Raw genomic sequence first — 27,989 nt, 5'->3', positions numbered from 1 at the left:
CTGTTTCCATCCTCCGCTTGACTTGCTGCGGAAATACCGTGCCGACGCCTTTTTCTATCCGAATGGTCGGTGTTCGTTGGCGGAAATGAGAAACAATTAAGAGTTTTATTCTTTTTACCAAATTTAGGGCAGTATATATAGGGCCAGGGATTCTCCAGATAGTCAGTTGAACTACAAACATGAACGCCATCATCTACCTGTCGTTGCTCGTCGCTCTTGTAACCCAGGTGAGATGCTAAATTTCGACCTAACGTTTCCATTATTGTTACCATTATAGGGCTTCTGGTGGGATGGAAAGGATCAATTTATAGATTTGTCTGTGTATTTTGTGCCCAAATATGTAAACACTTAGTTTGGGACGTAAGTCTATTGGGGCTGAAGGGCACATTTAGCATTTTCACAGCACGAGAAGGGGAAGGACAGTTGAGTAACAGCTCTTTAAATCGCGGCTGGTTTAATTTCTTTGTTTCGGGGAGTGGGTATTGGTATTAAGAACAACACGCACAACCCACCACAAAATAGTGAATACATCCTTCCACATTGGGTTGACGTCAGGAAGGGCATCCGATCGTAAAAAATGACCAAATCCAGATTAAGTGCCGAATTCAAGTAACTGGAAAAATGTCAGTAAGAACAAGAAATATGCTATACAAGTTTACATGATGTTACTGTAAAATACTTTACTTATACCGCAACAACGGTTAAAGTAACTGTATATTTCTCATTTTCAGGCAAGCGCAGATAAGGAGATATCAGAAGACTGTGCTAGGGAGAATAAAATCGAGCCAGGTAGGGTTAAAACACTTTTACTTTAAAGGCCCTTTTTTCGTGATATATTGCTTTTTCTGCAAACCAGGTTCTTTTTTAGAGCACAATAGTAGATACAAAGGGGGGCTTCTATCTCAGGTGCTACTGTGCAAGATGACGGCCGCGCGTAACTACATAGTGCTAGGGCTCCCGAGGCAAGATGGCCGCTATACATTGGTTACATGAGACTAAATTTAAGAAGATGGACCAAGGGCTAATGGTAATACATTGTTCTTACAGGCCTAACTTTGGAGAACTACCTTAGGGGCTCACAACTTGTAACTTATCGGCCTAACTTTCGGGAAGTGAGGCAAGTCTGGTGGAAAAGCGTAAATAATAATGTTATTGTTTTTACGTCTCAAATACTTTGCACAGATTTCGGACACGCTGAGGTGCCGAAAAATTTTCCCGCAGTAGTTCTTCTACGGGCCAGTAAATCTACCAACGTAAGGCTGACGTATTTGAGCACCTTCAAATAGCACCGGACTGAGCCAGAATCGAATCTGCCCGGGTTGCCAACCACATGGCAAAGAAATCCTCTAATCAAGCTCTAAAAACATTTACTCGTGACAAAATCCTCCAGATTTTTAACTGTTCGAACTCTCTTAACAGCAACAGAAAATTATTAGTGTACGCTTTATTATTATTATTATTATTATTATTATTATTATTATTATTATTACAACGATAAATGCAGTACAGGCAGAAGCTTTCGTGGATTTACTAAACGCCGCCATAATCGTCTATTTGTAACCAGTTCTGTGACCTCGGTTAGTTCTATACCTCTTTTCTTTAAATCGTTAGAAACTGAGTAACTATCGTCGTCTTGGTCTTCCTCTACTTCTTTTATCCTCCTTCATTCGCCTCACATGACCCTACCACCGAGGCCTGTTTATGCTGATAGATCCGTCAATCGAGTTCATTCCTTAGCCTCATTCCAAGTACCCTTCTGGCATTGTTTCCGCCTGTTTGTAAGAACGATTATTCTCGCTATTTTCATGTCTGTTACTTGTAATTTATGAATAAGAGATCTTGTGTCCACCCAGCGTTCACTCTCGTAAGGCAAATTTGGTCTGAAAACAGACCGCTGTAAAAGAAAATTCGTCCGGGAGCTCACTTCTTTCTTACAGAATACTGTTGATCGTAACTGCACATTCACTGCGTTAGCTTTGGTGGTCCTCGATTCAATCTCTCTCACTCCACTACTATCCTGTGAAAATACACATCCTAATTACCTGAAATGATCTACCATTCCAGCTTTGTATCCCCCCCCCCCAATTCTGACATTCAATTCTCTTAGTCTTTGAAATACTAATCTTCATATCATATTCATTTTCGTTATTACTAGACGACCCGTGCTGCTCCGCAATATTCGGTATGACGGTTTGATGCATACGGCAGCTTTACGAACATTTAACACCGGCATGTACTTTGTGACACTTATTCCCCTACAATATTCTCTGTGCTTAAGCCTCCGTGGCTCAGCAACACTCTCCAATATCATTTCATTTTATCTGTCAGTTATTAATCATTGTCCCAGAGGAGTGCGACAGGCTTCGGCAGCCGGCACAATTCGTATCGTCGCCGCTAGATGGGGCTTCATTCATTCCATTCCTGACGCGATCGAATTACTGGAAACAGGCTGTGGATTTTCATTGTCTGTGCTTTGACCATTCAGCTGTTATCTGGATCTTAATATTTTCAAGCGATCTTGCTCGAGATAGTGCAGTATACAATTGGCTGTGGCTAAATACTGGTTCAGGTAAGTAGACACCCACTTTTAAGAATTTGTCCTTGCGCTTTATTAATGATCATACAGATGACTAGTCGACTGAATACCGATCCCCTCCGTAGGTACGTGAAATCCTTTTCCTTAGCAGCATGTAAGTTATTAGGAATAGGAACGTTCTGCCATCTGTTGAATATATTCAGAAGCTGGGGAAGGTCAGAGAATCAGAGTATCTATCAGAGAAAAGTGTTCTTCCATCATCAGAGGAAGTGTATACTCTCTGGCTTCACAGGTAGTAATCAAACATGGCTGAGGTTGAAACTCACGTATATCAGAATATTAATGAATGTTTTATTCTCTTAGCAACCTGCTAAGTATAGAATGTAATGCGGGTTAGCGTAAGCCTTCGCCTGCAATACTGGAGTGATCATTTAAGATTTCATTTTATGATTACTCAAAGTTGGCTGAACATAGATACCTGTCACCATCTCATGATTCACCTGCAGGTAATTCCGGAGAGAATAAAACAGACATGAAGGAAATTGGTCCCGTACAAGGGACGGACAGATGTGCCAAAGCTGATTTAGTAAACTCTTAATATACAGATTATTATTATTCATTCATTCATTCATTCATTCATTCATTCATCCTCGCTAATCGCCCAACTAGGGACCACGATAAGCCTCACTTTACATTCTGGCATTTGTTCGTCTTTCGCTTGATCCACATCGTCTTCATTAGCTCACTGTGTTTAGCACGGCGTTCTTCTGTCCATTTAGCACCAGATGCCCGTTTTTCGTCCCGGAAAGTCCCAAAAGTCTTGATGGCTGCTCTGAAAAGATTTCGGTCTTGTGCATCTTCTGCTTGTAGGCCCAGTTCTTTAAGATATTTCTTGACATTAACGTACCATGGCATTGTCGTTTTTGGTTTTGAGTCAAATATACTGAAGATACGTTTCGTCCATCGAGAGTCGATCATCCGTCGTATATGACCGTAGACGCGATTTCTGCCTTTACACATTGTGTCCGTGATCTTCTCTATCTTAAGAGTATATTTCTTGCCTGGATTTTCTAATGTAGATGCAATTTTTGTAGTTTGGACCAAGTATGGTGTGTAGGATCTTTCTTTCTTTCTTTCTTTCTTTCCTCTCTAAATCCGCAAGCAAACATTTCTCAGACAGGATAAGGCATTCAGATGCATACAGCGATACTGGTTTGATGACAGTGTTGTAGTGACAATTTTTGTGTTCAGGGAAAAGCACTTTTTGTTGTATATGTTGCGGGTGGTTTGGAAAGTGACTTCCATTTTCTTGATTCTTGCTGCCATGGCCTCTTTGTCAAGTCGATTTTGCTGAATCCATTCCCCAGCGTATTTAAATTTACTAACACGGTTTATCGTTCCATATTTGGTGTTTAGTTGTGCCGTATCATCTTTGATATTTGGCATTACTTCTGTCTTTTGAAAGGAAATTTGCAAACCTGTTTGTTCTGCTATTTCCTTCAACACATTGATCTGTTCTGTCGCGCTTTCGAAATTTTCTGTCATAAGGGCTATATCATCAGCGAACGCTAAGTAATCTATTTCCACTCCATTTTCTCTGTCCCAATCCTTACGGGTTTGTAAAGGTTTCTTTCTTTTAACGTCTTTCGCCACTCCTGTATTAGCTTCTCGAGTATGCAGTTGAACAAAAGAGGTCACAGCCCATCTCCCTGTCGAACGCCTGTCTTTATTATTATTATTATTATTATTATTATTATTATTATTATTATTATTATTATTAGATAATAATGGTACTACTCCATTTGTATTCATTTTCAGACATGGGACTTTGAAGTACTTAGGTGTTAATATAAGGAAAGATCTTCATTGGGGTAATCACATAAATAGGACTGTAAATAAGGGGTAGAGATCTTTGCATATGGTTATGAAGGCATTTAGGGGTTTTAGTAAGGATGTATAGGAGAGGGCATATAACTCTTTGGTAAGACCCCTAAACTAGAGTATGGTTCCAGTATATTTCCCATACCTTGATTAGAGAATTTAAAAAAAAAATCAAAAGCAGTCGCGTTACGAAAATCTTGCAAAGACTGAGAAGACTCAACTAAGTGGGTATGTTCCGAGCTGTCAGTGAAAAGATGGTGTGGAATGACATTAGTAGGGTGGTGTTTTTTATAAGTAAAATATGAAGATAAAGTTGGAATTCAAAGGACAAATTACGGAAAATATTCGTTTATCTTTTTACTTAGTCTTTTCTAAAAAAACAATTGCAAAGAATTTGAAAATTTATTGAACATCTCCCTTGGTGAATTATTCCTATCTTTAACTACCCTTCCTATAAACAATTCCGATTTTCTGTTAAAACAGGTCGTAAGTGAGCCAAGGGCCGCGATGTTTGTAATGTGTTCAACTTCTTGGTTCCTACGACCCGTTTTAAGAGTCAGTTGAATGTTTTAGGAGGATTCTAGCTTTGGTCATCATTCTAAGTGTCTTGTAATTTGTAATTTTGAAAGTGGAGTTTTTGCAGTAAAGCCCCAGGCCTCACAACCATACACCAGGATGGGCTTCATATATACTTGTAGAGATATATTTATTTCCCAGCAGAGGTATCAGAGCTTTCATCCATGCCATGGCTCGCTGTAAAGCTTGTCCTGTTTTGTATCTCCAGGACATATTTCTGACCATACTAAGTCCGAAATATTTAATTTTGTTTGTCCAAGACAAAGGGACATTATTAACAGTAAGTTGACCAAATCTAGGCCGACGCTTGGTGAAAATAACTGTCTGGGTTTTAGTGGGATATATTTTCACCTTGTTTCGGACACACCACTTCCAGGAAGACAAGATCCATTGTTGCAACACGGGGACAACACAGTCATTTCTCCTTATACAGGTGTAAATAGCAATGTTGTTCCCGTATTGCCGGACTTCCATTCCTTGACGGGTTGGAAGGTCGTTCACATTTAGGCCGTACAGGGTGGAGTAAAGCACTTCTCCCTGTGGGAATTCAGCTCTGAGAGCTCGAGGGGTGGATTGCTCCCCCTCAAAGGAAACATAAAATTTCTTGTTTGTCAAATACGACTGAATATTTTGACTAAGTAGTTAGGAACTGTATTCAGCTCCAGGAGTTTAACAATTTGATTGTCGTGCCAAGCTTTTAGGCTTGTTCCTGTCTGCTGTGTATTCATCGATGACCTTGTTGACGACGGTTCCTGACAGTCGATACCTCTTTGGAAATTGTTCCTGGGATAGATCTTGAAAATACTTCCTCCTTATAAGCCTATTTCTGTTAGGAAAATCATTTAACATATCTAAATAAACCAACTCTGCATCCCACGCATGATTTGCAGCGGCCATTTTGCTTTCAGCCTTGAGTAAACCGTTTAACCCAGCTGAAAGGATGGATTAATTGATGAAACACAATGAAAAGCCAAATTCAGAGTTAAAACTGTGTAACACGGGGTAAAGATTTAACCCACGCTGATGAAACCGGGGCTTAGGGGGATAAATTAAGAAGGTGTGTTAAATTTGATGCCAGAATCGCACGTTCTTGAAGGTTGTAAAGACTCGAAGTTCTTTAAACAAATTCAGTCTATTCTTTTGAGGACTCAAAGGTCTTGGTGCAGGAGGAAGCTTATTCTCCCTAAGCAACCGTGAAGCTTGGTAAGCTGTTGTTATTGTTTTCTAAATTTTTATTCCTGTTATTTGTTGTTATTGTTGTTGATTTAAGAATGAATAAGAAACAAAGAGAAAGAAAGGTTCAGAAATACACTCAGTTTTAACATTTTCTCTTGTGGTCATTATTTGTCCAACCCTTTGACTCTGACACTTCTCATATTTTATGCTTGTGGTAACAATTATTTATGAAATAATAATAACAACATTAAATCTTAAAATTACTACTACCATCGATTTACTTATTTTCTTTTCAGATTCTGCCTTTACCATCTTCGTCAACGGACCAGAAAATCAGGCAGAGAAGGTAAGCATTATTTAAAAAAAAGTTTTTGTCTTTGAAAGTGGACGAGCAGTAAGTTCAATGCAATTTCTTCTCAACACACGAATACTCACATTGCATGTAAGTTAAAATCACATAAAAATGAAAAAGAGGAAGAGGAGGAGGAGGAGGAGGAGAACATGTTAGGAATACGACATAAGATAACGATCTAAACAGGATATAGGATTCCTCAATCGCTCTCTCTCTCTCTCTCTCTCTCTCTCTCTCTCTCTCTCTCTCTCTCTCGCCAGCCCTGTGGTGTAGGGGTAGCGTGCTTGGCTCTTATCCGGAGGCCCCGGGTTCGATTACCGGCCAGGTCAGGTATTTTACCGGAACCTGAGGGCTGGTTCGAGGTCCACTCAGCCTGCGTGATTAGAAATGAAGAGCTATCTGACGGTGATATAGCGGCCCCGGTCGAGAAAGCCAAGAATAACGGCCGAGAGGAATCGTTGTGCTGACCACACGACACCGCGAAATCTGCAGGCCTTCGGGCTGAGCAGCAGTCACTTGGTAGGCCAAGGTCCTTCAGGGCTGTAGTGCCATGGGGTTTGGTATGGCAGAATTTCTGTCTGTCCATCCACCTGTTCCTTATAAAAATCCACATCGTTCCACTAATCTGAACCAGATATTGAATACTTACCTTTTACAACCCTAGAAGAAATTTTAATAGTCCTCACCATTCCCTAGATTTAGGCCCTTTAGAACGTTAACATAGACTAATATAGGCGAAATACCGAATTTGTCGTACAAGGACGAGACAAAGCTCAATTTAAGCCGCACAACACTAAGAACAAAACTATTAGGGCCCCGAAAACCATATTTTAAGGCCCTAAAACCAATCGTTATAGAGATATTGGCATCACACTACCCGCTCTAGGAATCAGATGAAGAAATGACCAGCCCTAAAAATGGCAACGTCAGCTCAATGACTCTACAGTAGAATATTTGCCTGGTGTTCGAAATAGGCACGTGCGTAAATGTAGGCTAGACCAAGGAGAGATTCTGCTAAACATACGACTGTCTGAAAAAAGGCACTGAGAGTAAGCCACCTCTAGGGGAGGAGGTGGGGAGGGAGTAACAAAAATAAACAAAAATAGTGTCGAATTCATAGGTTTCGGGGTCGCTGAGATGAATAGTGACACTCCGCATGCTTTAAAAATCCAAGTTCAGCCCCCTTCGGAATGGGGGAGAGTGTGAGACGGGGTGAAAATCCAAAATGGCGGAGATTAAGGATGCATGTGTGAGCACTCCTCTGGGCGGGGGTGGACTGTGGGTGAAAACGACCAGTATTAAAGTAGAATCCATAGTTTTCCGCGTCGCTGAGGTCAATAGTGACACTCCAAATGTCCTTTAAATCCAAGTTCAGCCACATAGGCACGGGGTTGAGAACGGGTGAAAAATAACCGAGATGACGGATGAATGTGTGTGTGCTCCAGCATAGCTCCCAAACAAACACAGTACACATACGCCTTCCCATCTGGTAAAATGACCGTGGAGGCAGGACTCCCCGAACACCGTGACACTCTCCATGCCGTTCAAGTCATAGTTTAGGCTCAGTCGGAATGAAGGTTGAAAACGGGTGAAAAAGAATGTCCAAAATAACCGAGATTATGGAGTATCCAAGAATTAAAAACTGCTTCTGCTAATATTGGTTTGGAAATGAACATTAATAAAACGAAAATACTAAGCCCAGACAGTCGACCACTTAAAATGGTAAACCAATATATAGAAGCTATCGATGAGTACATCTATCTTGGACACAAGATAAAACTTGGAAAAGACAGCCAACGTGCAGAAATTCTTATCAGAATAGGTATGAGTTGGACTGCATTCCGAAAACTAAAATTCATCCTCACTAACAAGGATGTTCCAATTAACCTGAAGACCAAGGTTTATAATACGTGCGTGCTGCCAGTTACTACTTACGGTCTGGAAACGATGAGTCTGACGAGGGAAAGTGCTCGCAAGCTTCAGCGAACACAACGAGCCATGGAGCGACAGATGCTAGGGATCAGCCTGAGGGATAAGATCCGTTCAGAGGACATCAGGAGAAGAACTAATGTAACAGACAACCTAGAGAGAGTAGCAAGACTAAAATGGCAATGGGTAGGACGCGTAGCTCGATAAGACTACAACATGTGGACCTCTAGGATTGTTCACTGGAGACCATGGGAACACAAGAGAGGCATTGGAAAACCCCAGAAGAGATGGCTCGATGACAAAGCTGTTGGCTGGAACACGCTGGTTCCAAGTGGCTCAAGATCAAAGACTATGGAAGCATATAGAAGAGGCCTATATCCAGCAGTGGATTGAAATAGGCTAGAAAAGAAGAAGAAGAAGAAGAAGAAGAAGAAGAAGAAGATGGATGGATGTATGTGTTATATTCCAGCATAGCTGTTAACTAAGTGAACACATGGCTTACTAAACTATCTAGAAAAAAGAATATGTGGGATAAGACACCCCTAGCGGAGGGGATGACAAAGACAATCGAAAACGTCAAATATTACCGTCGAATCCATAGTATTCTGTGTTGATTAAATAAATACCGACACCAATAAAGTGCCCGGGCAGCGCCGGTTAATATAGCTAGTGTTAAATGTACATGAAGTAAAAAAATAATAGATAAATAAATACGACAATAATGAATACCTCGATGGAGCACAGAGTATGTAGAAACAAGGAAACAACATGTGAATTTATAAATGGGGAATACAAACGTTTAATTGTTTGTCAACAACAGTATGTGATCTTAAAAAACAAATTTGCTTCTACATTAAACGTGTTGTAGTAGGAGTGTAACATTTTAATGGTGAAATCAAGTGATAGGATGTTGGCCACGCCGTTAAGAGCGCGCAGCTGTGAGCTTGCATCTGGGAGATAGTGGGTGTCTTACCATGGTTTCCCATTTTCACACCAGGCAAATGCTGGGCTGTACCTAAAAGTTAAAGCCAAGGCGGATTCGTTCCCACTCCTAGGCCTTCCCTATCCCATCGTCACCATAAGACATACTTGTATCGGTGCGACCTAAAGCAATTTATAAACAAACAAAAATGATTTATCAGTTACATGAAATACTATGTAACAGCACTTGTTGGTCCGATGACCTATATGTTAGGCTAATTTAAACAAAAGAAAACATGCATCAGCTCTTATTCTAAATTTCAGCCTCTAGTTATAAATATTGCATCATTCATCTTGCTTAAAACTGCATTATCGGCACAAGCCAAAATTGTTTTTGCCATTCAGTAGATCCGAAACGCTTCTCCAAAGATACTATAACCTTATATTTACAAAATACCTTAAAATGTGGTACAGTTGGCCACCCTAGTTAGACAGCGCATATTGGCCAGCATTGTGGAAACAAACCTTTAGAAGCTGAGTATGTACCGCAAAAAAGTTATTTTCATCCGTCAGGCATCGTACAGCCTGCGTGTTTTCCATGATTAATGTACTGAGTTCTAACATGGAAATAAAAAGTTTCCGGCCGATGTACTGTACATACAGGGTGTTTTCGTTAGAGCGTCCAAATTTTAACAGGACATGGAGGACGTTCCATTGAACTATTCGAGGTAGGGAACCTGGGGTCGGAGAAGCCATCTTAAGGAGATAATAGAAATGCAATCCCATTAATGTGTTCTTTTTTTATTTACATTAGTTACAGTTAACTGCAAACACCATCATTGACACAATGAACGTACCATTTGCACTGTATCTTATAAAATGTGCTGAAAATGACGGCCATCAACCTCAATGTAAGCAGGACATCGGTGAACAAGATTCTGACGCATCCTGACAAATATCCCTGGCGTGTTTCGAATCACATCACAAGCAGCTACAATTCTGGCAGCTAATTCTATCTCCGTATCCACTGAGGTCTCATACACAAGTGACTTTAGATATCCTCAGAGGAAATAATCAAAGGGATTCAGGTCAGGTGATCTCGCAGGCCATGGAATAGGACCTCCTCTGCCAATCCAGTGACCAGGAAATACAGCATTGAGATGGTTGCTAACATCCACACACTAGTGAGGCGGTGCACTGCTATGTTGTACCCACAACCTGGCACGAACAGCCAAGGGTACGTCCGTTAACAACTCAGGTAGAACTCTTTCCAAAAACCTCAAGTACAGGTAGGCATTCAGACGGACAGGTAGAAGATATGGCCCAATGTAACTGTTGCTACAATGCCGGTCCAGATATTCACAACAAAACGTACTTGACGGTGTGACTACTACAGCGGGATGGTTTTCCCACAGTCCACAAATGGCTATTCCTGCTGTTCGAAATACCATCACGATGAAATGAGCCCTCTTCAGTAAACAGCACGATTTGGAGGAAATTTGGTCGCTCAATCCATTGTAGGAGCAGCGAATGGCACAATTCGTCCTTTGGTGCAAAGTCAGTCACAAGCATTGCTTGGACGCGTTGTGGGTGATATGGAGTACTCGCCACACGCTAGCATGTGCAGCGCCCATTTCACGTGCAATACGACGAGTACTTGTCAGCTGCAGCACGTTCCACCAGCTCCTCTTAAAAATCGGGTGTGCGAGAGGTCCTCGTCTTGCCAGGTCTCTCGTTTCTTCTTTCCAATGAACCAGTCTCCCGCATTCGTCGACCGAGAGAAATAAACACTCGTCGTGACGGATGATACTTGTTAGGAAACCGTTCCTTGTACAGTCTTTCAGCAGCGAGAGCATTGCAACGTACTTCCCCATACAGACGGTCCACCTTGTGGACAGGTAAAGTAAACAAAAACTACATCGTGACTTCCAAGCTCGTCCTCCCTGTTTCCTTGCAGGAAGTAAAGAATGTGCATGCAAATAAACAGCACAGTACGCGTAAACTTGTACGCATGTTAGTAACAGTAATGCGAGACAAAGTGGTAGACACGTTTACTTCCATATCTCCTTACGCCGGCTTCTCTGACCCCAGGTTCCCTACCTCAAATTGTTCAGTGGAGCATTCTCTATGTCCTGTCAAAATTTTTGCACGCTCTTACGGAAACACCTTGTATATTTTCTAAATGTACGTGTGTGAAATGTGTTCTGAAAGTGTGGACAATATTATTGTTACACCTTGTATTTAAGACCAGGGTCAGATTGTGGGTGTCAACTCTCCGTGCATGCCGGCCTGCGGTGTGAGCCGTGGTCATGTCAAAATTATAAATTGATGAAACTATTCTGAAACTTTGAACACTGTAGATGGTTTCTGAAGAAGAATAAACAAGCACAAAATCCTCTAAAGAACGCTCAGAATCTGTAACAGTTGCTAACTTTACTTATGAAATATCCTCTGGACATTCTATATTGTGATCTCTAACCCCACTACACGAACCAGCTCTCCATATTAATGCACTTTTTCCTCTTTATTTTTCAGTGTTACTTGGGTTGTATGTTCCGAAGATTTGGTGTCGTAAGTGTTTGTTTTGATGATTATTATTTTTATATTGATACATATGCCTGTTAAATTATGGTAAATTTTGAGATAATTTACTTGATATCTTTGTGTAATACTAAACAGATCAAGGATGGTAAATTCGATCGTGAAGGTACTTTGGCGATGGCAGATTTGAAGTTCAAGAATGACCCCAAGAAGCTGGAAATAGTGGACAGAATTATCGAGGACTGCGCACAGCATTGTGAGTGTTTTAAGGGTCTTAATACATATCCTATCATTCATTCTCTCTCTCTTCGTGTGGTCAAATTTGATTACTTCAAATCCTCTCCTTTCATCAATTCGATCTAGTATTTCTTCATTTGCGATGTCTCAGCTGCATCATTCTTTTGTAGCACCACATTTCAAAAGCTTACCTATGTTTGATGTGAGCTAATTCCTGTTCCTAAGAAGAGACTTCCTTGCTTATCCTCCTCCCTCATGCCAACATCAATTATTCTACTTTCCCAAAGACTTCATGTCCTAATCTATTATTTTCTCCATCACCTTACTTAATCTGAGGGCCTCCCGTTTGTTTTTATTTATTTATCGCATGATAAATTGAATACCGAATTGAGAATTAGACATTTTGGTCCTGCTATATTTAATCACCCAACCACCAATTCTTTCCAAGTTCTTATATTTGCAATATAGTAGATGATATTGCTGTTTCTCTTGCAAGATGAATAGTTTTGGATCCTTTTGGAATCAATCAAGATGTCTGATTATCATAGCCTTCTACCTACAGATATGGAAAAATAAAATAAGTCAATATTATTTTTCGATGTCCGTTTCTCAGAACGAATGCAATTCTTTCTTACTGTGATTACAGCAAAGGCAACGGACGAGTGCGAAACAGGAGCAGAGTTGCAGAAATGCGTTGAAAGCCATGGAAAAGAGGTAATAATTATATTGCTATCTTGTTTTCTTGTCGTTACTCAGAGTAACATCTCGACAATTATTATTATCGCTAGTAACCCTGATCTTATTGCTCCGTATTGACTATATATAACTTGAGAAAAATTATATAGAGGTTAACCATTACAAATTATTTAGTTAATAAATGTGCACATGTTTCGGCTCTTGGAGTCATCATCAGACCATAAACACTTAAAAAAAAGATTAATGGTACACAAATAAACACATTTTAAAAGAAATCTTGAATGTAGTAATGGCATTTATATCATTTACATCATAGATTTGATATTGCTGAGACAATTTAAAACACAATATTGGAGTTCATTGATAAATTTACCACCAGGTGGCTAAGTATAGGTATATTACTAAGTTCTTTGCACCGCGGAGACGGCGGTGACTCTTTGATGAAAAGTTCATGACGTCACCACAAGATGGCTAAATATATAATGTTAAGACTTGAGCAGCTGCAGAGCATCCATGCAATAATCTACTTGAGAATAATGTAATGTGTGTAGCTGAAAGGTAGTTGCAACAAATGTGGTATCTTCTTGTTAATAAATGTAGACTTCCTCACGTGTACATAATAATAATAATAATAATAATAATAATAATAATAATAATAATAATCGTTTAAGATATATATAATAAAATATAATATGAACATTAAAGAACGTGGTTTCCATATTTATTTTGTCAGACAGTATATTATAATGTTAAAAATAATATACTGTCTGACAAAAAAAAGTTAAGCACCCAGAACAGCAGTGGTTGAAAGTAAACGAAACTACATATATGCTGAAAGACCATGTGCCTTTACTAAACTCATTACAATACGGGATGAAAGAGACAGGGCCGTTGGAAGTTACAGGTGGAATGTTGGTGTCATGTCAGTAAGGGTGTCGCACCCCACCCTCCTCCCCCCTCACACCCTCCGGACGCAATGCGTGCCCTTATGTGGTTCAGAATGGTGTCCAACAGCCTTTGGATCCTCTGATGAGGCAAGTTCATCCAAAGTTGTTGCAGTTGTTGCTCCAGACCCTGCAGGTTGGTACTGGGACGGAGTCCCCTTCCAATGTCGGCCCACACGTGTTCGATGATGGAGAGGTCCGGGGATCTTGCTGGCCACGGGAGGACCTCAACATACTCTAGGCAGTCCATAGATACACGTGCTGTGTATGGACGTACATTATCTTGCTGGAACATTGTCCCAGGGTGCAGTACATGCGGACGCAGAATCTCTGGGACGTATCGCTGTGCCGTCAAAGTCTGCCGATGCACTGTCAGAGGTGACCTGAACTCATATCCTATGGATCCTCACACCATGATGCCAGGGATAACGCCTGTGTGTTTATCCACAATATGGACAAGACCTGACCTCTGCCCTCGACGCCTCCAAACTAGCTCATGATGGTCATTGAAGGTTATGGAGAAGCGGGACTCACCACTGAACATGATGCGACGCCAGTCGTCCTCTGTCCATGACTCCCGGGCAAGGCACCACTCCAAACGCAGGCGTTGGTGTTCTGCTATCAATGGCAACCGCCGCACGGGGCAGTAGGACCCCAATCCGGTGAATGCGAGTCGTCGAGACACTGTACGGGAACTCGCAGGATGTTGTTCAGTCTCCAGTACATGTTCGCAGATGGCGCGTACCGAAGTTATCGGATACCGCAAAGCTTGTTGCACCTTACGACGGTCCTCCCTTGGGGTGGAGTTTCTTGGTGGACCCGAACCTGCACGACGTGATTGGGTGCCCTCATGTACACACTGAGTCCAAGATCGGGCCACTGTGACATCCGAATGGGCCACATGCCTGGCAATTGCACGATAAGACCAACCAGCCTCATGCAGCCCCATAATGCGGCCTCTGTCAAATGCTGTCAGTTGGTGGATAGGCTGTCTAACGCGTCTGCGAGGAATAAATTTAAATAAATTAAAATAAATAAATAAATAAATAAATAAATAAATAAATAAATAAATAGTCTCTATATGACTGACGGTGTAGAAGGTATGGATTGTTCTGAGTAATGACATTCGGAGCACGAGTAGGGCGTCTAAATGCTATGAAAGATGTTGCTCATAGGGCTAGCTGGGCTGCAATATCACTTTCTAGCCCAGCGAGGTAGACAATGGCAAACTACTTCACTTCTCATTATGACGGTGCTATCGGCTTTTGCGGTTCTTCCATAACCTCATACCGAGCTCGATAGCTGCAGTCGCTTAAGTGCGGCCAGTATCCAGTATTCGGGAGATAGTAGGTTCGAACCCCACTGTCGGCAGCCCTGAAAATGGTTTTCCGTGGTTTCCCATTTTCATACCAGGCAAATGCTGGGGCTGTACCTTAATTAAGGCCGCGGCCGCTTCCTTCCCAGTCCTAGCCCTTTCCTGTCCCATCGTCGCCATAAGACCTATCTGTGTCGGTGCGACGTAAAGCAACTAGCAAAAAGCATAACCTCATAGCCTTTTATGGTACTATTTGAGGAAGCAACCAGCCTTCGGGTGGATAACTTACAGACATACTTCCGTATATTGAACTAGCTCTTACGTGTATGTAGAGCCTCCGTGGCTCAGGCGGTAGCGCGCCGGCCTCTCACCGCTGGCTTCCGTGGTTCAAATCCCGGTCACTCCATGTGAGATTTGTGCTGGACCAAGCGGAGGCGGGACAGGTACTCCGGGTACTCAGTTTTTCCCAGTCATGTTTCATTCCAGCAACACTCTTCAGTATCATTTCATTTCATCTGTCATTCATTAACCATCGCCCCAGAGGAGTGCGACAGGCTTCGGCAGCCGGCACAGTTCCTATCCTCGCCGCTAGAGGCGACTTCATTCACTGCATTGCCGACCCGGTCGAATGACTGGAAAGAGTCTGTGTATTGTCTTGCCCGTGCCTTCGCATGCGTGGAAATTTAGTTGGCATTTATATAAATGATGGCACTGTGTCAAAATGGGTTCAATATAATTTAATCGAAGTTGAATATTTTCAGAGAAATTATGAACCCGCAAAAAGTGGGCACAGAACACTTCGATCGGGAACATCACACCAAGCAAATGCTGGTGCCGCTTTCTTAGCACTTCTAGCCCTTCCCTACCCCATCATTGCCATAAGACCTAACTGCGTCTGTGTGACGTAAAGCAAATTGTACAAAGGAAAAAGGAGAATATGGTACAATGTATTCCAATAATACCATCAAGCCATGAGAACCTTGTTTCCGTTCAGTCTCTACCGAAGCAACATGCTGCAGGGTCAGAACATGCCACCCACCTCCCGAAATGAACACCTTGGCATTCCATTTGAGAGATACGCATCCAGTTCTGCAATGGAATTGCAAGATACATGAGTAAACAGCTACAGTTCATGTTCGCTGAACTGTTCCCATCAGTCTATTCCTTCAATATATGGCTAAAGTTGGATACAGAGTGGTCGGAAAAACGTGAACCGGGTAAATGAGCGTTAGAAGGTTGGTCATACTGATAAATAATTCGATATCTCGCACCGTTATCATTTTATCAGCTGCTGAAGTTAGCCAATCAGATCGTTTCGCGGGCGAATTCAATTGGGCTCTGCGCCGCATTGTTGCTAAATCAACACGCAGCTGAGAGCCACGCCGAGCAATCAGCATCGAACACAAATACACCGTTGCTTTCAGCCGGTGTCACTGTAGTTACTTGCTTTGGCGCAATCCTGTCAACTTGGAGGTCCGTGTTCCTACCTCTGCCCTGGCGAAGTTTCAATCTTCGACTCGTGCTCTGATGCCGGTCTTGAGCTACGTATCCATTTCTTGCTTTACGTCGTACCGATACAGAGAGGTCTTACGGCGACGAGGGGACATGAAAAGGCTAGGAGTGGGAAGGAAGCGGCCGTAACCTTAATTGCCTGGTGTGGAAATGGGAAACCACGGAAAACCACCTTCAGGGCTGCCGACAGTGGGGTTCGCCCGCGAAGTGATCTGATTGGCTGATTTCTTTCTTATTTCTTCCAAATTATCTATCAGTATGACCAACGCTCTTACACTCATGTACCTGATTCACGTTGTTTCAGACCACTCTGTATAAAGACAAGAAAAATTGGAGGATAATTATTATCACAAAAACAGACGAAGGGCCTGGACGTCACTTTTAGAATTTAATTTTGCACAATCATGAAATAGTTCTGAGTAATATGTTGCATTTAATTTTACTTTTAGCTCTTCGGTGCCGAGAAGCAGTGAATCTACAACTCTTCTACTGTTATCGAAATTTGACTATTGGAATCAGTATTGAACGAAAATAAAGAAATTCGAATGTAAACTTATTAATTTACCGTTATCCTTTTCCTGAAAATAATCCTGATGTACACACATGAACAAAAATGGTGTCCCGACATAAACAATCAGCACTGCCCTACTCCAGTACTGAAGAGTAGGGGAGGAAGTGAAGGGGTAGTACTGAAGGCCACTCCAGTACTGAAAAAGATGGGAGGGAGTGAAGAGGTAGTACTGAAGGCCACTCCAGTACTGAAAAAGATGGGAGGGAGTGAAGAGGTAGTACTGAAGGCCACTCCAGTACTGAAAAGGAGTAAAGAGGTAGTACTGAAGGCCACTCTAGTAGTGAAAAGGAGTAAAGAGGTTGTACTGAAGGCCACTCCAGTATCGAAAAGCAGGGGAAGGGAGTGAACGGGTAGTGATAAGGCACAGTGTATGTATTGCTATACATACACCACAGCGTCCATTACAATCACAACAGCACTGTAGCGGGCTGTCTACCTGCAGGAAGCGAGGAGGAGGGGGAATACTGATTTTAAAAATACTGGGACACCATTTCTGTGCATGCGTATACAGTATGTATGAGAATCTTGTAACCGAAACCTACATTTCACAGTTCTGCGTTCAAGTACAATAGGCGGCACAATAAAGAGTACGGTATTGAAAATACAAACGTGATCTGAGCAACCATTATCTCTGTCAATACAGCAAGTGTTCAAAATGTGCACCGTGATATGTCACACATTGTTCATAACAATCCTGTAGCTCGTGGAACATGATAATGAACACAGGTTTCCGCAAAGATACAAAAGAAAATTCTCTCTCAACTCGGGGACATTCCTAGGTGAGAAAAAGAGGTTCTTTCAGCATGTCCTGAATTACGACAGACGATTTGTTTACAAAAATATCCTCCAAGAATTTTAGATTCATCGACAAGGGGTACATGGGCTATTTTTTAACGCTTTTAGTGTTTGGGTCGAACGCGTATATCGCCAAGACTATTTAACTTACGACTAGTGTCTCAACTGACAGATAAACGAGGATGCTACCTGTGGCAAATAAATAAAAATTGAAAATCTGAAACTTTATTTTCATGAACTAGGGCTTCAAAGTAAGGCAAACATTTGTGGTAAATGTGTGACGTCACACGCACACTCTGTTATAAGATGGCGCGGTTTTGACTCGCGCGCTTAGTTGGAGGTTACCACCCCCCCCCCCTCCAAACCCGATGGCACTACAGCCCTTAAAGGGTCTTGGCCTACTAAGCGACTGCTGCTCAGCCCGATGGCCTGCAGATTATGAGGTGTCGTGTGGTCAGCACAACGAATCCTCTCGGCTATTATTCTTGGCTTTCTGGACCGGGGCCGCTATCTCACCGTCAGATAGGTCCTTCATTCTTATTTTTTTTGCTAGTTGTTTTACGTCGCACCGACACAGATAGGTCTTACGGTGACGATGGGAGGGTAAAGGGCTAGGAATGGGGAGGAAGCAGCCGTGGCCTTAATTAAAGTACAGCCCTAGCATTTGCCTGGTGTGAAAATGGGAAACCACGGAAAACTATTTTCAGGGCTGCCGACAGTGGGGTTCGAACCTACTATCTCCCGAATACTGGATATTGGCCGCACTTAAGCGACTGCAGCTATCGAGCTCGGTCCTTAATTCTAATCACGTACGCTGAGTGTACCTCAAACCAACCCTCAGGTGCAGGTAAAAATCCCTGACCTGGTCAGGAATCGAACCCGGTGCCTCCGGGTAAGAGGCAGGCACGCTACCCCTACACCACGGGGCCGGCTTAGTTGGAGGTTAGCTGTCGCGAATACATCGTGGTCAGTTGTACAGAAACTAGTGGACCCTCGCTGCTCCATAGCATTCCTTACAAATAGGTCAGATAACTCGTCTTGATATGCCTGACGTAGTCATATTGTTTTACCTGCCCTTTACAATAGTTTTACGAAAATTTAATACTGGCATTTAGCAACTGCTTAGCTCGTAATGTAGTTTGTAACACTTCTTTCTATACAATATTCTGAGTTTCAACCATTCGTCCGTATCTGGATCTTGATATTTTCGGACGAACTTGCCCGAGAATAGTGCGACGTACAATTGGCCGTAGCTGAATATTGGGTCGGGTTAGTAGACACCCACTTTTTCAAGAGTTTGTATCTGCGCTTTATAATAATCATACAAAAGGCTAGTTGACTTGATGCCTTCCCGTCTGTACGTACGTAAACTTTTCTCTTAGCGGCAAGTTATTAGCAACGTTCTGCCATGTGTTGAGTACAGCTTGACAGGCAGTAGTCAAACATGGCTGCATGCAATCAAATCACTAAGGATGAAAATCACATAATATATCAGAATATTAATGAAAGTGTTAGTCGCTTAGCAACCTGCTAAGTACAGAATGTATTGCGGGTTAGGGTAAGCCTTCGCCTGCTATTATTGCAGTGATTATTTAATGATATGTATTTGTGATTACTCAAAGATACTATCACTGCATCATGATTCACGGGCAGGTAATTCCGGGGAGAATGAAACGAAAATGGAGCAAATCCGTCCAGTAGAAGCTGTTGTTAGTAAACTCTTATTATATACATTCTATGAAAGCCTCAAAACCCTGCTGCCATTAAAGTAGTGACAGCCTACTGCCAACATTTTTTAATGTAAATTTTAATTGTTTTTTACAAGTTGCTTTACGTCGCACCGACACAGATAGGTCTTATGGGGACGATTGGAAGGGAAAGGCCTAGGAGTGGGAAGAAAGCGGCCGTGGTCTTAAGGTACAGCCCCAGCATTCACCTGATGTGAAAATGGGAAACCACGGAAAACCATCTTCAGGGCTGCCGACAGTGGGGTTCGAATCCACTATCTCCCGAATACTGGAAACTGGCCGCACTTAAGCGACTGTAGCTATAGTGCTCGGTGTGTAAAGTTTAAGGTAGCCGCAAAATAAAGATGCACCTTTTTCATTCGATTGTCATAGGATGACTAGTACAGTAGTGCTATCTGTAAGTAGCTTCACTACCATATCGTTGTATTGCCATTTTGCCTGTTGTCGCTAGCATATGCTCAGGCGTGGTTCGCGCGTTGGTGAATTTGTATAGTTTTGTGTTCTTTGTAAGATAATCTTAACTAGTGCAGTGAAAAGAAATGTCGTATGGCTTTTAATGCCGGGATATCCCAGGACGGGTTCGGCTCACCAGGTGCAGGTCTTTCAATTTGACGCTCGTAGGCGACCTGCCCGTCATGATGAGGATGAAATGACGATGAAGACAACACATACACCCAGCCCCCGTGCCGTAGGAATTAACTAATTAAGGTTAAAATCCCCGACCCGGCCGGGAATCGAACCCGGGACCCGTATGAACCGAAGGCCAGTACGCTGACCGTTCAGCCAACGAGTCGGACAACTAGTGCAGTGCAACGTCACGAAAACGACAACGACATAGTGATGAATTGTGGAGTGATCATTCAGCGCCGAGGAGTGGCCCCTTAATAGTCAGGCATGTTGATCAGTGCGGAGAACTCATGAATTTTACAAAAGGAAAGAGAATGTGTATGTATGTATGTATGTATGTATGTATGTATGTATGTATGTATGTATGGCCGTCTCTCTGTTCATACAGATCAATTTGTGAAACTCATATTGTGAGATTATCAATCAAATAAGAAAAATAAGGTTTCTACATTTTCGAAAATTTAGTATATTAATTGTAACGTTTTGTGATTGCACCAGTAACATTTATTGGTGTATTTAAAATTAGATACTTGTCGGCTGATTTTTTCTTTATTTTGAAACGCCGCGTTAATACGAGCCTTGCAACAGATTTATCTAGAATCATTTTGAGTCACCTTAATCCATGTGTTGAAAGAGCGATTGATATCTGCTCATTTCATTTGTATGGCGTATCGTCGCGGTTAAAATGAAAATATGTTTCTAAAACTCACCGTATCGCCCAATCAGCTCTTATTATGGCGGCAACGTCGCTTCGCGAGGCAATGCAGTGTGACCAACATCTTGCACAGCTGTCATGTGCATCCTTACGCCGGCCGACCTATCTGCACGAAGTCTACGTCTGTGCGAGGGAAAGACGTTGGAAAAGAGAGCAAGCTGGGGACGGGAACACCTGGGGGAAGAAAACTACAAAAGCTGACGTCAATCCTGTATCGAACGGGATAATGCTGAGATAAAGAGGAAGAAAACTAGAAAGCTAACGTCAATCCTGTATCGAACGGGATAATGCTGAGATAAAGAGGAAGAAGAATAAACATTCTAAAAATCTAACAGTCTAACATTTTCATGGGCACAAAGTGTCCCACATGGAACTTCTGATACCTTGGACCTGTTAGGCAACAAGAACAGAAACATTACTATCCCACATTGCAATAAATGTTTACTCGAATATCTTTATCCACGACTTACAAGAGAAATGTTAGCAAGCGAAGCCAATATATCTCTTCCTCTTGCTCGGAGATACAAACCGAACAAGAAAACAGTTTCATGTAATTACTTCTTGCAAAGCTCTGAATGAAATATGCCAGGACAGGTGCTGGGTAAACTGAAATTAAGGTACTATATTGCTTGTCTAATTTACTCCATAAAAATGTGAGGTGTTGCACCACAGCAGTTTTATTATGGAAACTGTGTGCTTCTTATGAATAATAATACAATATCTGCTAGTAAAGCAATTTGCTCCACTTAAAACTACAGGGCAAACACAGGTTCATACATATTAATAGAATTTTATTAGATGATGCCCTTTTTTAAAAATAATGTACCAAAAGCATGATTTATAACTGGTCACACACTGCAAATAGGCAATAAGTTCAAAACTTAATAACACAGCGAAATCATAAATTTATCTTAAATTACTTCTAACGTCACCAACAAGTGTTGCACCTGTGAGCCGACCGTCTGGTTCCTTGGCTGACCGAGCTCGATAGCTGCAGTCGCTTAAGTGCGGTCAGTATTCGGGAGACAGTAGGTTCGAACCCCACTGTCGGCAGCCCTGAAAATGGTTTTCCGTGGTTTCCCATTTTCACACCAGGCAAATGCTGCGGCTCTACCTTAATTAAGGCCACGGCCGCTTCCTTCCCACACCTAGCCCTTTCCTGTCCCATTGTCGCCATAAGACCTATCTGTGTCGGTGCGACGTGAAGCAATTAGCAAAAAAAAAAAAAAAAAGTTCCTTGGCTGAATGGCGAGCGTACTGGTTTTCAGTTCAAAGGTTCTGGGGTTCGATTCGAGGCAGGGTCAAGGATTTCAATCTTAAATTGTTAATTCCGTTGCTTCGGGGTCTGGATATTTTGTACTGTCTCCTACATCCCTGGACGTCATACATCGCACACAACACTATCCTGCACCACAATAAGACGCCGTTTCCAATACACGACAGGTGACGACCACCCTCGTCGAAGGGTCTGCCTTACCAGGCTCACGATAGTCACACAAAATAATAAAATAATAATAATAATAATAATAATAATAATAATAATAATAATAATAATAATAATAATAATAACGATACAAGTAAGATTTAGTTCAATACCGCTAACATACAAGAATTTAGTTAAATACTTCTGAAAAGTAGAAGAATTCAGCAAAATACTGCTGAAAAGTACAAATATTTAGTAACATATTGCTAGGAGAATAATGGACTCTGTTATGGAGGATAAGAGAAGTAGAGGTAGACCAAGACGACGATGGTTAGACTCGGTTTCTAACGATTTAAGGATAAGAGGTATAGAACTAAATGAGGCCACAACACTAGTTGCAAATCGAGGATTGTGGCGACGTTTAGTAAATTCACAGAGCTCACATCCGGGAGATAGGGGGTTCGAATCCCACTGTCGGCAGCCCTGAAGATGGTTTTCCGTGGTTTCCCATTTTCACACCAGGAAAATGCTGGGGCTGTACCTTAATTAAGGCCACGGCCGCTTCCTTCCCACTCCTAGGCATTTCCTGTCCCATCGTCGCCATAAGTCCTATCTGTGTCGGTGCGACGTAAAGCAAAATAGCAACAAAAAAGAAATTAAAAATCACAGAGGCTTGCAGACTGAACGCTGAAAGGCATAACAGTCTATAATGATTATGTGTGTATTGCTGAAAAGTACTATAATTTAATAAAACACTGCTAAAATAGAAGAATTTAGCAAAATACTGCTAAAAAGTACGATTATTTGGTAAAATACCAATACAAATTCTAGAATTTAGTAAAATACTGCGAATACTACGATTATTTAGTAAAATATTGCCAAAATACAACAATTTAGTAAATTACTGGTATAAAATACGAGAATTTAGCAATAATAATAATAATAATAATAATAATAATAATAATACACTACTTACGAGGTATAGAATGTTTTTCATTTTCTCATAATTCATGCTCGTGGTTTAACTCCGCATTTCAAACTTAAATTACCTAATATATCCATTACTACGACAGCAGTGCGACATCTCTCTCTGTAGAAATCCGCCCCTCCCCCTCCTTTCTCCCCCACATCTATTTATTTATTTATTTATTTATTTATTTATTTATTTATTTATTTATTTATTTATTTATTTATTTATTTATTTATTTATTTATTTATTTATTTATTTATTTATTTATTTATTTATTTATTTATTTATTTATTTATTTATTTATTTATTTATTTATTTATTTATTTATTTATTTATTTATTTATTTATTTATTTATTTATTTATTTATTTATTTATTTATTTATTTATTTATTTATTTAGACTTTCCTCAACTGGAGATTGCCACTGAGGACAAAGTATACGCACAAAAAAAAAAAAAAGATTTTGAAAGTAATTGTGAGTCGATTACATAGTGGTTAGTAAGCACATCTGTTGCATTAAAAAGTTTGTGAGATATGGTTCTTCAGGATTTAGAACGAATAATTGAAGGGGGTCACTGAAACTTCCCTTATTAATGCCTGATCGAGGTTAAAAGATTTGCAGAACTTAACGAAATAGAGAGGCATGCTTCCTCTACCGCCAACCAATATTCAGATGGCTCCGATATCACCCAAGTCGCATTCTTGTCGATAGAATGGGATGGTTGGTTCATATGTTGTTCTTTTTTCCTCATGTACGTCATTGAATTGTGTTCCGGAGCTGATCATCAGATCTGTTATAATCTATTGCGGAGAAGTAATCTTGTACCAGGCTTCTTATTTTATCTTATATTCTTATGTTACACTACAGACTCGTTGGCACGATCTCAAAAAACACCAGAAGATCCAATGACAAAGTTTCTAAGCCATCTAAAGGATAACAGAGTGAAGATCGAAAATCCCCAATGGAGTAAGGCTATTGTGTCAACTGGGCGCGTGCTGCCTGTAACAGAGAGACCATGAACCTCCTCAAAGACTGAAAAGCCTGAGTCCCTTAACGCTTGAGTAATGGCGGATCGTATTTTATGGTGCCTTGTATTTCGTAGACCTTCCCCATGAGAGCAATAAGCGAGGACGTGAACAAGAGTTTTTACAACGTTGTGGTTAAAGGTGTCAACGAAACGTATGTATTTGTATAATAAATTATACAGACCTTACTTTCAATTTACTTATGGAATAAAAAAGTAAAATAAAATTAAATGCAAATGATATTTATCAAATATATATTTTTCACAAAATATATTTCGATTATAATTTACTTGAAGCAATTTTTCTGTAACATGCACTGAATACTACTTGGAAGAGTTCTTGGAGACAATATTATACAACACTTATAAACAACAATACTGGAAATAATGTTATAGTATCCCTTGGGAGTTTGCTTTCCTTGACAGATCCAAAAATATACGAGAAAAAGTTGTCCATGCGAGAACAGGGATTGTGGGGAAGGTAATCTTGTACCAGGCTTATTATTTTATCTTACGTTCTTATGTTAAGCTATAAAGACCTAATACGAATGGAAAAAGTGAAAGCCAGATTCTTGAAAGTAGCCCTCGGAATTTCAAAGTACACCAAGTCAAGACTAGCGTACGAACTCGCGAGAGAAACATTTCTAATAGAGGACCTGAGATGGAAATTCAATCTGCCCTGTACAGACAACTGGAAGAAACTGCGGTTAGAGAGGGACAAGAAAAAGAAGGAGATATGGCCAGAGTTCTACTCTTCAGAGGTCATGATGGACAGAGCATGGACCGGCACAAACCAGGAGCTGAGACATTTTGTAAATTCCATGGCAGTCCATGGCTACCATCACAAAATCTGTAGGTCGAAGACATACCACGACCCGGACTCGATGTGCATATGTGAACTCTGTGATAAACATTGTGACCGATATCACGTACTGTCGTGTAAAAATCGTGTGAAATCAATCATAGACCTCTGTATTGATTAATTATCATAATACTGCACAACTTGTGCGCAATAAAGTTTATATATATATTATGTTACACTACAGACTGGTTGGAATGATCTCAAAAAACACAACACGATCCAATGACAACGTTTCTAAGCCATCTAAAGGAAAACAAAGTGAAGATCGAAAATCCCAAATGGAGTAATCATTGTCTCTCTGCAAGGAACTTAGGTCTCTCTGTACTCCGTCTCGAGCATGACGTCAATAAAGTGGAGCCATCGCAATATGCAGATCAAGAAAGGCAATGAATAACTATATAGAAATACTGAAAGAATAATGGACACAATGAAAAAACAAACCACTTTTCCCTTTTCTAAAATCAAATGATCATAAATATATTTCCCGTTCATGGCCATCCATCAACGGCTGCTAATTTCAGATGACCACCAGCCATAAGACACAGTCTGCACGGTTGCTAGGTGACACTGTCTCATCCATCCCATCCCATCCATCCATCCATACCTTACATCACAGCCTGCACGGTTGCTAGGTAACATTGTCTGACCATCCATCCATCCATCCATCCATCCATCCATCCATCCATCCATCCATCCATCCATCCATCCATCCATCCATCCATCCATCCATCCATCCATCCATCCATCCATCCATCCATCCATCCATCCATCCATCCATCCATCCATCCATCCATCCATCCATCCATCCATCCATCCATCCATCCATCCATCCATCCATCCATCCATCCATCCATCCATCCATCCATCCATCCATCCATCCATCCATCCATCCATCCATCCATCCATCCATCCATCCATCCATCCATCCATCCATCCATCCATCCATCCATCCATCCATCCATCCATCCATCCATCCATCCATCCATCCATCCATCCATCCATCCATCCATCCATCCATCCATCCATCCATCCATCCATCCATCCATCCATCCATCCATCCATCCATCCATCCATCCATCCATCCATCCATCCATCCATCCATCCATCCATCCATCCATCCATCCATCCATCCATCCATCCATCCATCCATCCATCCATCCATCCATCCATCCATCCATCCATCCATCCATCCATCCATCCATCCATCCATCCATCCATCCATCCATCCATCCATCCATCCATCCATCCATCCATCCATCCATCCATCCATCCATCCATCCATCCATCCATCCATCCATCCATCCATCCATCCATCCATCCATCCATCCATCCATCCATCCATCCATCCATCCATCCATCCATCCATCCATCCATCCATCCATCCATCCATCCATCCATCCATCCATCCATCCATCCATCCATCCATCCATCCATCCATCCATCCATCCATCCATCCATCCATCCATCCATCCATCCATCCATCCATCCATCCATCCATCCATCCATCCATCCATCCATCCATCCATCCATCCATCCATCCATCCATCCATCCATCCATCCATCCATCCATCCATCCATCCATCCATCCATCCATCCATCCATCCATCCATCCATCCATCCATCCATCCATCCATCCATCCATCCATCCATCCATCCATCCATCCATCCATCCATCCATCCATCCATCCATCCATCCATCCATCCATCCATCCATCCATCCATCCATCCATCCATCCATCCATCCATCCATCCATCCATCCATCCATCCATCCATCCATCCATCCATCCATCCATCCATCCATCCATCCATCCATCCATCCATCCATCCATCCATCCATCCATCCATCCATCCATCCATCCATCCATCCATCCATCCATCCATCCATCCATCCATCCATCCATCCATCCATCCATCCATCCATCCATCCATCCATCCATCCATCCATCCATCCATCCATCCATCCATCCATCCATCCATCCATCCATCCATCCATCCATCCATCCATCCATCCATCCATCCATCCATCCATCCATCCATCCATCCATCCATCCATCCATCCATCCATCCATCCATCCATCCATCCATCCATCCATCCATCCATCCATCCATCCATCCATCCATCCATCCATCCATCCATCCATCCATCCATCCATCCATCCATCCATCCATCCATCCATCCATCCATCCATCCATCCATCCATCCATCCATCCATCCATCCATCCATCCATCCATCCATCCATCCATCCATCCATCCATCCATCCATCCATCCATCCATCCATCCATCCATCCATCCATCCATCCATCCATCCATCCATCCATCCATCCATCCATCCATCCATCCATCCATCCATCCATCCATCCATCCATCCATCCATCCATCCATCCATCCATCCATCCATCCATCCATCCATCCATCCATCCATCCATCCATCCATCCATCCATCCATCCATCCATCCATCCATCCATCCATCCATCCATCCATCCATCCATCCATCCATCCATCCATCCATCCATCCATCCATCCATCCATCCATCCATCCATCCATCCATCCATCCATCCATCCATCCATCCATCCATCCATCCATCCATCCATCCATCCATCCATCCATCCATCCATCCATCCATCCATCCA

General features: G+C 41.7%; 2 protein-coding genes across 2 annotated transcripts in view; one reads left to right on the top strand and one right to left on the bottom strand.

The window, feature by feature from the left end:
* Nucleotides 1–27,989, bottom strand: part of Oatp26F (Organic anion transporting polypeptide 26F) — a 717,049-nt gene that overhangs the window by 271,646 nt on the left and 417,414 nt on the right. The window lies entirely within an intron of this gene.
* On the top strand, nucleotides 180–17,168 carry LOC136879076 (general odorant-binding protein 56a). Its single transcript, XM_067152828.2, has 7 exons — nucleotides 180–227; nucleotides 732–789; nucleotides 6,466–6,515; nucleotides 11,907–11,942; nucleotides 12,051–12,168; nucleotides 12,796–12,863; nucleotides 17,066–17,168. The coding sequence occupies exons 1-7, from the start codon at nucleotides 180–182 to the stop codon at nucleotides 17,087–17,089; spliced, it is 402 nt and encodes a 133-aa protein (XP_067008929.1). The 3' UTR covers nucleotides 17,090–17,168.

This window comes from Anabrus simplex, chromosome 8 (genome assembly GCF_040414725.1).
Source record: "Anabrus simplex isolate iqAnaSimp1 chromosome 8, ASM4041472v1, whole genome shotgun sequence".
Taxonomy (NCBI): domain Eukaryota; kingdom Metazoa; phylum Arthropoda; class Insecta; order Orthoptera; family Tettigoniidae; genus Anabrus; species Anabrus simplex.
Note: the sequence above shows the minus strand (reverse complement) of the source record. Positions and strands in the feature narration are given on the sequence as shown.